The following is a 13864-nucleotide window of genomic DNA, read 5'->3' on the forward strand; positions in this document are numbered from 1 at the left end:
TATTCCTTTTGATGGAAAATGTTCCCTCAGAAGTTTGGTTAGATGTCATTTCTAAGAAAACTTCCCTGTGCACTCCCTACCCCAGACCCCAGAGCACTTCTCACACAGTATTGTCATTGTATAGGGGTATTCTCCCCACTAAATCATGAGTACTATGAGTCCAGTAACCACCTCTGACTGTTCTCTGCATCTCCAGCATGGGGGTCTGGTACCCAGCAGGTTTCTGAGATTTGCTGAACAATGAATACATATTTGGGTAGCATCACTGCAGGGTGATGTAATAAGACTATGTGGTAGGAACTCAAGGGGAAGGGACTCTTCTCCCCAATCCAACCAACCAGAGTTTGTTAATCTCTGGCTATCAAAGAGAATATGGCAAGCCCTGAAACTTAACATGGTGCTTCCGTCCCCAGCAAACAATAACTAAAATGTAGAACAACATTTCTGAGCTTCCTATGATTTTGCCATTGCTGGGGAAGAAGACAACACCATCTGCAGCACATGTTTCTATTCAGACTAGAACCTTACTTCATCTCACCAGACAATTCTGAAAGCACTTCAGCATTGTTTCCAGTACCATCCTTGCTAGTCTGTCCCTCCAGACCCCTAGAGCCCCTACCCTTCCAGGAAGGATTCCCCAGCTCAATAGCCCACCATGATATCTCCCTACTAGCTTCTCTTTCTCACTAAATGCACCATTCCTTTCTTGTTTATCAGATGCTGCCTCTTATTTGTCAGTTATGGATGGTCGGTGTGGGTGGAGAGGGTTAGTGTGGGTGGAGAGAGGCAGTGTGGGCCAGTGAAGAGATCACCACAGGCTCTGGGCTCAGAGAGACTTGTGTATAAATCCCAACTTGACCAGTGAATAACTGTAGAACCTTGAAACATTTCTTTAAACACTCCCAGACAGTAAAATAGGAGTAAAACTTCACTCTCAGAATTTTTGGGAGGTATACAGGGACCCTGATAACTGAGGGCATTTTCTCCAAAGCTACGGAGCTCATGCCTTATCTACAGACAACCCTATAATGGGATACCTTTTAGAAATAATGCTGTGGCTATTGCACATAGAAGGATTGGAAAAGAGGCAGTAGAGGAGAGAAATCAGGCAGGCGAATTTGCAGGAATGGTCATGGGTTGGCAGGGTGGAGAGGAGGTGTGGCAGTATAAAGTTATAGAAGATAATAGCCTGAACAAAAGAGGTAATAAATAATAATAAGAGCTAGTGTTTGTGAGCTTCTACTCTGGGCCAGGAATTATGCTATCATTTTTTGGGATTTTTTAAAATCTTGTTAATAATCTAAGATTTTTAATCTCCATTTTATAGATGAGGAAACTGAGATGTTGAGAGGTTAGGCAAAGTATCCAAAGTGACAAAATGACATACTAAGAAAACTTGGATTCAAGTCTAGACAATCTCATTTCAGAGCCTAAGTGCTTAACCACCAGACTAGCTCACAATTATAGCAGAGATTGGAGAAGAACCATTTAGATCGTGAAACTGGCAGAACTTGTTGAAAGATTGGCAAGAGTGGGCAAGAAAGAGGGTAAAGCATAGGATACTCTCAAGTTTCTCTCCCAAGGTCCACAGGTCCTGAGAAGCAGAGCCAAGATTTTAACCCAATTTTGTCTAATGACAAAGCCCTTCCTCTTTTCATAGCCTCAGAAAATTTTACCTCAGACCTTAGTGAGGTAGAGATCTGTAGCTTCCCCAGAATTTTATAATTCCTTTGTTTAAACCATTATACCATGACTTGCTTTCCTTAAGACGTTGAGGGTATATATTTCTTTACAGAGGGATTTATTATCAATTACAAAGAAAAATTGACAGGAAAATGCATTTGATAGCTTTTCTTCTTTGACACTAAAACAAATGCAAAAGAGAACTCCAAGTGCCTTTGGAAATAGCAGTAGAGGAAGGGTAGAACATCCACTGTAGGCAGAGGGAGATTGGTGTGAGCTTGAGCTGTACTCATTCATCCCTTTACCTGGCCTTTCCCAGGGCTCTTCTCAATGCAAGACTTGGGCTGGACACTGAAGGACAGTGCTGGATAACAGCCCCTGCCTGTAGAGCTCATAACCAAGGTGTGAGATGGACAAATAAGTGGACCTTCAAGAGCTATTTGAAAGAAGAGGGAGGGTGTCCTCTACACAAGAGGAGATGCTATGTCCGGGTCTTGGCATTGGGCAGAAGAGAGCCATGTGACCTTGGGCATATTAATTGACTTAGCTTCCTTGTCTTTACTAGTGGGAATAATCAAGCTCACATTAGCCTGCTCTTTTCTCTCAGATACTCAAGGACCTATAGTGCTGTGTTGGTACTGGAGCCTTCACTGTTCCTGGGTGGATCAGGTTAGGCATGCAAACTGCAGAGCTTGATGCTGAGGGTGGGAATCAGAGGTCTATGGTGGAAATAAAACAGAAAAATACACACAGCCTAACCCTGAATCCCACTTGAATGGGCCAGGTAGAAATGTAAGTTCAAGTATGAAGTGAAAGGTAGAAGACAAGACATGAGTCCATAGGCCATGTGTTGTAATGGAGGGTGGGGCCAGAGGCAGGGCCTCTGGATATTACTGGGAGCATAGACATTGGAATCTCTGTGGTATACTCTGGATGAGGAGGGCTTTGTTAAGCATGCTGAGTGGTCCAGTACTATTAGGAGAATGAAATGACATTATGCATGTGAAGCCCCCAGCATACTTCCTAGTACATACAGTTAACTTTCAATGAATGTTAATTATAGAATTGCTCTCTTTTTACATCAGAGTTCACCAAGAGTTTCCAATGTAGTAGGTCCTGTGTTGGACACTGAGAGGAAAGGAATGATTAAAATGCAATTTCTGTCCTCAGAAGCCCAGACTAATGGAGGTCCAGACACATAAATAAGATGTCCCAATTGAAGGTTCTAAATGACATAATGGGGTAGGCATAGAGATATGGCAGGGTGAGGGGGCATTATTCCAACCTAATTGTTCCTGGAAGGCTCCATGGAAGAGATAATGGCTAAGGTGAATCTTGAAGGTTAAGAAAGAGTGAGCCAGGCAAAAATTAGTGAGAAATCCATGCTGGGAATGGGCACAGCTTCAACATAAGCATAAAACAGCATGGTGTGTTCAAGAAAGTAGAATATAAGGAGAGGCAAGTGATAAGGCCAGAGAGGAGGCAGGGAGACAAGATCTGGAGACAAAGGAGCCTGGCCTCCATCCTGAAACTTTCTATCAACTGATAGGAAGCCAGTGAAGGGTTTTAAGCAGGAAATTAGCATGGCTCATTTTGTACTTTAATTAGGTCAGTCTGACTGGTGGGGGAGAGGATGTTAGAGAGTGCCAGCTGGAGGCCAGGGGAAGTCTTTAGTTTGATGTTTTGAAGTCAAAAAAAAAAAAAAAAAGATATTATGGAGGCAAGGCCGGAGAGGGAAATGGCTGACGAACGTGCAGCTCCCGGCCAGAACAGCATGTAGGGAGACTCACACTGTGAACTTTTGGTCCAAGAACCATTGCAAAAACATGCAAAGAAGACCAAAAGAGTTCATAGATCCTGTGGAGGAAGCGGCTTGCTGTTGTAAACTTCACAAGACAGCCAAAAAACTGCAAGCTCCCAAAATATAAGAGGGGAAAACCTGCCTTTGAACACACATCCCCACTGGGGAACCTGAAAATCCAGAATGCAGAAGAAGGACAACCTTACCTAGAGCTGGAATGGATTTAGGGAGCTGAGCAAGATATTAAAGTAGAAGCTATGGGAAGAGCCCTGTAGGCACTCTCAGTCCCCAGCTGAAGCCCAGGGAAGCCATCCCTGACTTTATCTCACAGGGGTCTTTGGGGAAGGCAGCCAGAGGAACTAGGGAGGGATCACAAGGTGAAAGAAGATTCCAACTAAACTTTGTAATAATTTCAACTGAGCATAAATTTTCTTGAGCAGAACCTGGGAGTTGAATGGGAATGACTTTAGATACAAGTGCAGGAGCTGCAGCCACCAGTGTGGGCAGGCAGGGAGGGACAAGGCCAGAAAGCCACACTTGCTTTCTCAGTGAGGAGGCTGGTAACCTGGAGCAAGGTTCAAGCCCTGCACGTGGCCTGCCTGGATATAACTTTGCTGCTGTTAGTGGGGCACAGTGGAGTGAGACTGGCCTTGCTGTCTGTGTGGAAGCTGTGTGAGGCCTGTCACTGCCAGCTTTCTCCCTACTTCCCTGGCAACCTGTATGATGCAGCAGAGGCAGCCATAATCCCCCTTGGAACATAACTGCATTGGCCTGAGAACCACCCTCCCCTACGCTCCACAGTGGCCACAGCAAGCCCCTTCCAAAGATAGTCTGAGCACAGACCCCCCTAACCCTACCCAAACTGATGGTTTTTCTCTACCTGCCCTGGCAGCTGAACACAAAAGACATAAACTCTTGGGGGCTTTACAGCCCCATACATTCATTGCCTGAGAAACCTGAGTACTTATCCTGGCCAACTTAGGGCAAGCTTATGTCCCCCTTCTACTACCACAGCTGGTGCTCTCATGAAACAGAATGATCTTTGGGTAAGCAATGAAATCAAGATGGAAAGTAAAAATTCTTTGAACTGAATGGTAATAGTGACACAAGCTATTGAAATCTCTGGGATACAGCAAAAGTGGTGCTAAGAGGAAAGTTCATAGCGTTAAATGCCCATATCAAAAAGTCTGAAATAGCACAAATAGACAATTTAAGCACACACCTCAAGGAACTAAAGAAACAAGAAAAAACCAAACCTAAAACCAGCAGAAGAAAAGAAATAACAAAGATCAGAACTAAATGAAATTGAAACAAACAACAAAAAAGATAAATGAAACCAAAAGCTGGTTCTTTGAAAGGATAAACAAAATTGATAGATCATTAGTGAGATTAACCAAGGAAAGAACAGAGATGATCCAAATAAGCTCAATTAGAAATGAAACAGGAGATTATTACAATGGATATCAGAGAAATACAAAAGATCATTTAAGGCTACTATAAGCACCTTTATGTACACAAACTAGAAAACCTAGAGGAGATGGATAAATTCCTGGAAATATACAACCCTCCTAGATTAAACCAGGAGGAAACAGAAACTTGAACAGACCAATGACAAATGGTGAGATTGAAACAATAATTTTTTAAATTGCCAACAAAAAAATGCCCAGGACCAGATGGATTCACAGCTGAATTCTATCAGACATTCAAAGAAGAAATGTTACCAATCCTACTGAAACTATTCCAAAAGATACAAAAAGAAGGAATCCTCCTTAAATCATTCTATGAAGCCAGTATCACCCTAATGCCAAAAGACCAGGAAAGGATATAACAAAAAAAGAAAACAATAGACCAATATCTCTGATGAACATAGATGCAAAAATCCTCAACAAAATACTAGCTAACTGAATCCAACAGCATATCAAAAAGACAATACATCATGGTCAAGTGGGTTTCATACCAGGGATGTGGGGATGGTTTAACATATGCAAGTCAATAAATGTGATACATCATATAAACAGAATTGAAGACAAATAAAGTCACATGATCATCTCAATAGACACAGAAAAAGCATTTGAAAAAAAATCCAGCATCTCTTTATGATTAAAACCCTCAGCAAAATCAGCATAGATGCATCATATCTCAACATAATAAAAGCTATCTATGACAAACCCACAGCCAACATTTATACTGAACAGGGAAAAGTTGAAAGCACAGCCTCTGAGAACTAGAACAAGACAAGGATACCCACTTTCGCTGCTTCTATTCAACATAGTATTAGAAGTCCTATCCAGAGCAATCAGAAAAGACAAAGAAAAAAAAAGGCATCCAAATCAGTAAAAAGGGAGTTAAACTGTCAGTGCTTGCCAATGATATGATTTGACACCTAAAAACCCCTAAAGACTCATCCAGAAAGCTCCGAGATCTGATAAATGAATTCACTAGAGTTTCAGGATACAAAATCAATGTACACAAATCAGTAGCACTGCTATATACCCACAACAACTAATCTGAGAATCAAATAAAGAACTCAGCCCCTTGTACAGCAGCTGGAAAATAAAATAAAATACTTAGGAATATACCTAACCAAGGAGATGGAAGATCTCTACAAGGAAAACTACAAAACACTGGTGGAAGAAATCACAGATGAAACAAACAAATGGAAACATATCCCATGTTAATGGATGGGTAGAATCAATATTGTGAAAATGACCATGCTGACAAAAGCAATCTATAAATTCAATGCAATTCCCATCAAAATGCCATCATCATTCTTCACAGACCTAGAAAAAACAGTCCTAAAATTCTTATGGAGCCAAAAAAGAACCTGCATAGTAAAAGCAAGACTAAGCAAAAAACCAATCTGGAGGCATCACATTACCAGACTTCAAAGTATACTACAAGGCTATAGTTACATGGTACAGCATGGTACTGGTATAAAAATAGGCATATAGACTATTGGAACAGAATAGGGGACCCAGAAATAAAGCCAACAACTTACAGTCAACTGATCTTTGACAAAGCGAATAAGAACATAAAGTGGGTGGGGAAAGGACACCCTATCCAACAAATGGTGCGGAATAATTGGCAAGCCCCATATAGAAGAATGAAACTGGATCCTCATCTCTCACCTTATACAAAAATCAACTCAAAATGGATCAAAGACTTAAATCTAAGTAACCTAAAACCATAAAAATTCTAGAAGATGACATCAGAAAACTCTTCTAGACATTGGCTTAGGCAAAGAGTTCATGATCAGGAAAGCAAATGCAACAAAACAAAGCAAAATCAACAAAAACAAAAGCAACGCAACCAAAGCAAAAATAAATAGATGGGACCTAATTAAACTAAAAGGCTTCTCCACAGCAAAAGAAATAATCAGCAGAATAAACAGACAACCCACCGAGTGGGAGAAAATCTTCACAAACTGTGCATCCAACAAAGGACTGATATCCAGAACCTACAAGAAACTCAAATCAGCAAGAAAAAAAATCCCATCAAAAGGTAGGCTAAGGACATGAATAGACAATTCCCAAAAGAAGATATACAAATGGCCAACAAACATGAAAAAATGCTCAACATCACTAATTATCAGGGAAATGCAAATCAAAACCACAATGAGATACCAAGTTACTCCCGCAAGAATGGCCATAATTTAAAACTTAAAAATAATAGATGCTGGCATGGATGTGGTAAAAAGAGGACACTTTCACACTGCTGGTGGGAATGTAAACTAGTGCAACCACTCTGGAAAACAGTATAGAGAGTCCTTAAAGAAGCAAAAGTAGAACCACCATTTGATCCAGCAGTCCTACTAATGGGTATCTTACCCAGAGAAAAAGGAGTCCCTATATGAAAAAGACACTTGCACACACATGTTTATAGCAGCAAATTTTGCAATTGCAAAAATATGGAACCAGACTAAATTCTTATCAACCAATGAGTGGATAAAGAAAATGTGGTATACAGGCCAGGTGTGGTGGCTCACACCTGTAATCCTAACACTTTGGGAGGCCAAGGTGGGCGTATCACTTGAGGTCAGGAGTTCAAGACCAGCCTGGCCAACATGGTGAAACCCCATCTTTACTAAAAATACAAAAATTAGCCAGAAATTGCTTAAACCCAGGAGGCGGAGGTTGCAGTGAGCCGAGATTGTGCCACTGCACTCCAGCCTGGGCAACACAGTGAGACTCTGTGTCAAAAAAAAAAAAAAATAAAGATAATGTGGTATATATATGTACATGGAATACTACTCATCCACAATAAGGAAAAAAATAATGGCATTCACAGCAATCTGGATAGAGTTGGAGACCATTATTCTAAGTGAAGTAACTCAGGAAAGGAAAATCAAACATTATATGTTCTCACTTATAAGTGGGAGCTAAGCTATGAGAATGCAAAGGCATAAGAATGATATAATGAATATAATGGATATCCATAATGGATATAATGGTACTTGAGAGGAAGGGTAGGATAGGGGTGAAGGATAAAAGACTACACATTAGGTACAGTGTACACTTCTTAGGTAAGGGGTGCGCCAAAATCTCAGAAATCACCACTAAATAACTTATCCATGTAACCAAAAACCACCTGTTCCCCAAAAACTATCAAAATAAAAAAAGTCATTATGCTTTGGTAAAATTAATTAGAAAGGATTCTGAAATGGGAACAAGGGTTTCTGGGTCTGAAGCTAGATATGAAAGGTTAACATTTTACTACCATATTCAGTAAGCTGAGGTTCTATTCTCTACACCATTAAACTTCACATAAGGGTGCGTATTGCCTTTAAGGGCCCTGCCAGGTTTAAGTCTTCAAGACTCAATAATTATATTTCTCTTCTTAGGGTGTGTATGTCATTGACCCCCTAGGAGGACATATGATTCAACTTCTGCTTTCCTGTGTCAGAGTGGGCTGCTGTTTTCCCACGATAGAGGTTTGCCTTTAACCTTACCTGTTCTCCTTGTGGAAGATGCTATATTTTTGCATGATTGGACAGTGTTAAGATCTGTGCCTTGGCCGGGCGCGGTGGCTCAAGCCTGTAATCCCAGCACTTTGGGAGGCCGAGACGGGTGGATCACGAGTTCAGGAGATCGAGACCATCCTGGCTAACACGGTGAAACCCCGTCTCTACTGAAAAATACAAAAAATTAGCCGGGCGAGATGGCGGGTGCCTGTAGTCCCAGCTACAGGCGTAAACCCGGGAGGCGGAGCTTGCAGTGAGCTGAGATCGCGCCACTGCACTCCAGCCTGGGTGACAGCAAGACTCCATCTCAAAAAAAAAAAAAAAAAAAAGATCTGTGCCTTGATCAGGGGCATTCTGTGGCCAAGATCAGGATTCATAGTGTGGGACCCAATCTGTAACCAAGATTGCTTTCAGTCTATGGTTACAGAGCTGAGAAAATTATCCAGTTGAGATCTTTGAAATCATGTCTTTAGACTCGTAACCACAGTGTCTGCTCCACTTACCTGATCTGCTAAACTGTGCTGAAGGGTTCTGGACAGATGAACATGGGTACTCAAGGATTCTTCTGGTCCTGGCTGTGCCCAACTGTGTATATTTAGAAGCTGGGGAGAAAATGGATACTCTGGATCCCCACAACCTCCACACTTCCTTCCAAGACAATGCTGATTCAATACACTGTCTTAGGGTAGCCTGTTTTATGACTGGGAACTCCTTAAAGGAAAAAGCCCCACTGGATTCATCAGTTTTTATGAGTTCATTATTCCTATCTATTTTAATTGAGGAATTCCCTAGTTGTAAGTACTGTGCTAGATATTGGAGATATAGAAGTAAACAAGCCACACATAACCTCTGCCTTCATGCAGACTAATATCAATGCAGAGGTGAGAAAATAGGTGCTTTGATGGGACACAAGAAGTATTGGGTGCTAGTGGAACAGAGAACAAACATCCTAACCAAGTGTAGGATTAGAAAAAGTATTTTTGAGAATTAATGTTTAATTTGAGGTCTGAAAAATAAATAGTAATTGGACAAACGAATGGTATTGGGGAAAGTGTTATAAGTAGAGGGAAGAGCTTGTGTGAATACCTATAAGTAAAAGGAAGTTGACCCACTGAAGGCACGAGAAGAAGGCCAGTTTGATCCTTGTCGTGGAACTGTTCTATATCTTGATGGTGATGGTAGTCATATGAATCTACACGTGATCAAATTGCATAGAACTGGCCAGGCATGGTGGCTGTAATCCCAGCATTTTGGGAGGCTGACGCAGGCTGATCACCTGAATTCAGGAGTTCAAGACCAGCCTGGCCAACATAGTGAAACCCCGTCTCTACTAAAAAATACAAAAATTAGCTGGGTGTGATGGCAGATGTCTGTAATCCCAGCTGCTTGGGAGGCTGAGGGAGAAGAATTGCTTGAACCCAGGAGGCGGAGGCTGCAGTGAGCTAAGATTGTGCCCCTGCACTCCAGCCTGGACAACAGAGCAAGACTCCATCTCAAAAAATTGCATACAACTAAATACACATACATATACACAAATGAATATATGTAGAACTGGTGAAAGATGAATAATGTCAATGGATTATAACAATGTCAACTTTCTGGGTATGATACTGTACTCTATCAAGTATGCAAGATGTTACCATTGGAAGAAACTGGGTATACAGGATATCTCTCGATTATTCTTACAACTATATGGCATCTATAATTATCTAAAATAAAAGTTACAGAAAGAGGAAAAGGAAGAGAAGGGGTTTAGGAAAAGGGGGAGGGGAAGGAAAAAGAGAAGAACAAGGTGGCAGCCAGTTTGACTGAAGCAAAGAGAATAAGGGAATATGTAGCATGAGTTGAGCCCAGAGAGCTGGTAGGGGATAGAGATCGTATAGGATTAAAATCAGGTGGGACTTTATCCGAAGACAGATAGATGAGAAGCTTTTGGAAAGTCTTTTCTGAGGAGTAACATGATCAAATTTGCATTTTAGGATGATCATTCTGGTTTGGGGAATGCATTGGGAAGGGGTAAGATTTAGAGCAGGGAAATAAAAATTGAACTAGGATATAGTGGAGAAGATAAATAGATTTGAAAGATATATATGGTACAGAACCCATGGGAGTTGATGACTAAGAGGTGAGAGGACAGTAGGAGTCAAGAATGACTCACTGGTTTCTAACCTGATCTTTGGGTGGATGATAGTATTCTTTACTAAAACAGGAAACATTTGAGGAGAAGCAGTCTTCTCAAAAGTTTGAAGAGATGGATTTGAAATATTTGAGATGCCATTAAGACCTTAAAGTTGATATGTCTAGTAAGCAGCTGTATGCCTATGTTACTGGAGCTCAGAATAGAAGTCTGCAGTAGGTGAGTGCATACACAGAATGAAAAAGGCCAGAAGGCCTACAGTAAAATTTTGAGGAATATTGACATCTGAAATGGGGGTCAAGGAAAAGGTGCCTACATGGAGACTGATGATTATCAAAGAATTCAGACGAACTTGAACATTACTGAAATTAAGAGGAAAAAATTTTCTGGAAAAAGGCAAAGTCAACAGTGTGAATGCTCCTGAGAAACCAAATGAGGCAAAGCCCTTGAATCAGTAAGTCATTGGTGACTTTGGAGAGTAGGTTCGGTAGAGGCAAAGGCCAGACTGCAGTGGAGTTGAGGAGTGAATGGGAGGTGAGTGGATGTTTATAATAACTATGCATAGCACTTTCTTCCAAAAAGTTCTACTTTTGCAGAGGAGGAGAGGAGGAAGTAACTGAGGGAGAGGCAGGGATGAGTGAGGGTTTTGAGGTGGCCATTGTTGCTTTTTGAAGCTGAGAAAGGCTTGGGCATGTGTAAGTGCATGTAGGAAGGAGCCCTCCAAAGATAAGAGGTTGAAGACCCAGTGGGAGAGCACAGGGCCTGGAATGGGGCAGGTGCTCCTTGAATACCAAATGTTTTCTGAAACAAATAAGCAGGGAGAAAGTTCCTGTGGGTACAGTCTCTGGGTTTTGTCACACCCCACTAACTGTTCTAAAAATGTTGCTGTGCTTCCTCTTTCTGAAACAGCCAGGACATTAAGAATTGCATGAAAACCACCTTTTCAAACTCCCTAGAGAGGGCTCAATTTCAGATCCCAGCCAAGGTGTTTCCTCTCTGAAGCGCCTATGTGGCTGGATTGGCCCCTCCTCCAACAGCACCTAACCCTGGCTCCTAGCACAAGGGTAGATCCCCAAAGCAGGAGCAAACAGAAAAGTTTCCACTGGGGCTTCTTGACCACAAGGTCGATGTGCCTGGCCTACTCTTGAGGAATCAGCAATGGCCAGGCATATTCTCTCACTGATGACTTTATACCCACTTTGAAAAGGCATTGAGGCTGACTAGATAACCTAAACAGCTTAAAAGAGTGTGCTTAGAGATAATAATGTTATTACATTTAATTCAGGCACCCCCTTCAATGTCAGTCATTCCCCTTTATAAGCTACTACTACCTTGTGTAAGGTACCTAACTTTTTGTTTATCAATGGGTGGCAAGCAGTCAATGGAGTTGCTGTAAAGATTAAAATGAGAGAACATAAGTAAAAGAGCCAGGCATATATTAGATTCTTAATAAATTCACATCTCCTTCCCCTTCTTGCCAGGAGCCGAAATTTTCTTTCTCCCAGCAGGTGCCGAAGTCTTGAGTCTGAGGGCCAAAGGGGCTGGACTTAGAGAGAAAAGAGAGGTATTTCAGGAAGTACCTGACATGGATAAACCTCAGGATAATACCATCTGTCTCTTAGGTGATTTTTGTTTTTTTTTATTTTTGGGGTCCTGCTATAAGAGGGCTTTAGATTTAATATGTGAAATGAAAGTTCAGACTAAATGTTAAATTGAGGATGGGGGAGTTTGTGAGAGAGATGCTCTTCGTGTTATGAAAAGGATCCTTTATGTTATCATAAAGTTTCTTTAAATATGTGCTCCCCTGGTACAATTAAGCATTTGTTTACAGATCATTAATTATCTGACAAAGAGGCTTAGCTGGAAGGAATGTGTCCTAGAGACACAGCTGAAGAATTCAGAACTTGTGCCAAGTGAGAAGCCATCAGAACCAGAGACAGTAAAGCTCAAAAATGATTGTGTAAATCAGAGATGAAAAGGAAGTCAATTACCAAGAGTTGGTCATGCGGACACTCAGAGATTTTTAGCTAGGCTACATGGGTAGGTAGTGGGGCCATTCACCAAGTCAGAGAAAGCAAAAGGAGAACATGTATGGACTATGAATGGGGGTAAAAAGAGTGGTCTAGTTCAATTTGGGATATTTTGAATAGAAGGTGTCTGTAGGACATCAAGGTGAAGAAGGGGGTCTAGAAGGCAGATGAATATTACCAACATACTCCAGCAATACTTAAATATTTGTAGTTTCCTAAAAATTTAAAAACTAGTTCACACTTTTCTGCTTCTACACTAGGCTCTCTAGCCTGAGTGGTGTCTTTCCCTCTGTACTTTCCCACACCTGCTAAGCTTCTACTCATCCTTGAGGTATCAGCTCTAACTATCCTCTTTGGGAAACCTTCCCTAGCTTCCTCAGGCAGACATGGACTGTCTGTCCTTTTCCTGGACAAACTACTTCTACTTACACATACCTCCATGAGTATCGAGGCTCACAAGATTTCCTGGCTTAACCAAGATTACTTAATTAATAAATGTAATAGGCACAGCTCAGGGAACTCATTTAAGTGTTACATCATTTATTCTGTTGGAATTATTGCATTTGCTCCCTTGCATATCTCCCAAGTCTATTGGTTTCCTAAGGACACCACAAACTGTGTCACTTAAAACAATAGAAATTGCCTTTCGGCTCTCTGATCAGCGCCATGGTGGTTGGCAAGAACAAGTGCCTTACGAAAGGCAGCAAAAAGGGAGCCAAGAAGAAAATGGTTGATCCATTTTCTAAGAAAGATTGGTATGATGTGAAAGCACCTGATATGTTCAATATAAGAAATATTGGAAAGACGCTCATCACCAGGACCCAAGGAACCAAAATTGCATCTGATGGTCTCAAGGGTCGTGTGTTTGAAGTGAGTCTTGCTGATTTGCAGAATGATGAAATTGCATTTAGAAAATTCAAGCTGATTACTGAAGATGTTCATGGCAAAAACTGCCTGACTAACTTCCATGGCATGGATCTTACCCTTGACAAAATGTGTTCCATGGTCAAAAAGTGGCAGAAAATGACTGAAGCTCATGTTGATGTCAAGACTACCGATGGTTACGTGCTTCGTCTGTTCCGTGTTGGTTTTACTAAAAAACGCAACAATCAGATACGGAAGACCTCTTATGCTCAGCACCAACAGGTCCGCCAAATCCGGAAGAAGATGATGGAAATCATGACCCGAGAGGTGCAGACAAATGACTTGAAAGAAGTGGTCAATAAATTGATTCCAGACAGCATTGGAAAAGA

General features: G+C 41.3%; 2 protein-coding genes across 2 annotated transcripts in view; both read left to right on the top strand.

Moving 5' to 3' along the window:
* AGBL4 (AGBL carboxypeptidase 4) overlaps positions 1-13864 on the top strand; it is a 736988-nt gene that overhangs the window by 439707 nt on the left and 283417 nt on the right. The gene's annotated exons all lie outside the window — the stretch shown is intronic.
* Positions 13246-13864, top strand: part of LOC108526680 (40S ribosomal protein S3a-like) — a 16054-nt gene continuing 15435 nt past the window's right edge. Inside the window, exon 1 of the mRNA XM_017867516.1 lies at positions 13246-13864. Within this exon, the coding sequence (XP_017723005.1) occupies positions 13278-13864 (587 nt within the window). The 5' untranslated portion in view covers positions 13246-13277.

This window comes from Rhinopithecus bieti, unplaced genomic scaffold (assembly GCF_001698545.2).
Source record: "Rhinopithecus bieti isolate Rb0 unplaced genomic scaffold, ASM169854v2 scaffold_3764, whole genome shotgun sequence".
Lineage (NCBI taxonomy): Eukaryota > Metazoa > Chordata > Mammalia > Primates > Cercopithecidae > Rhinopithecus > Rhinopithecus bieti.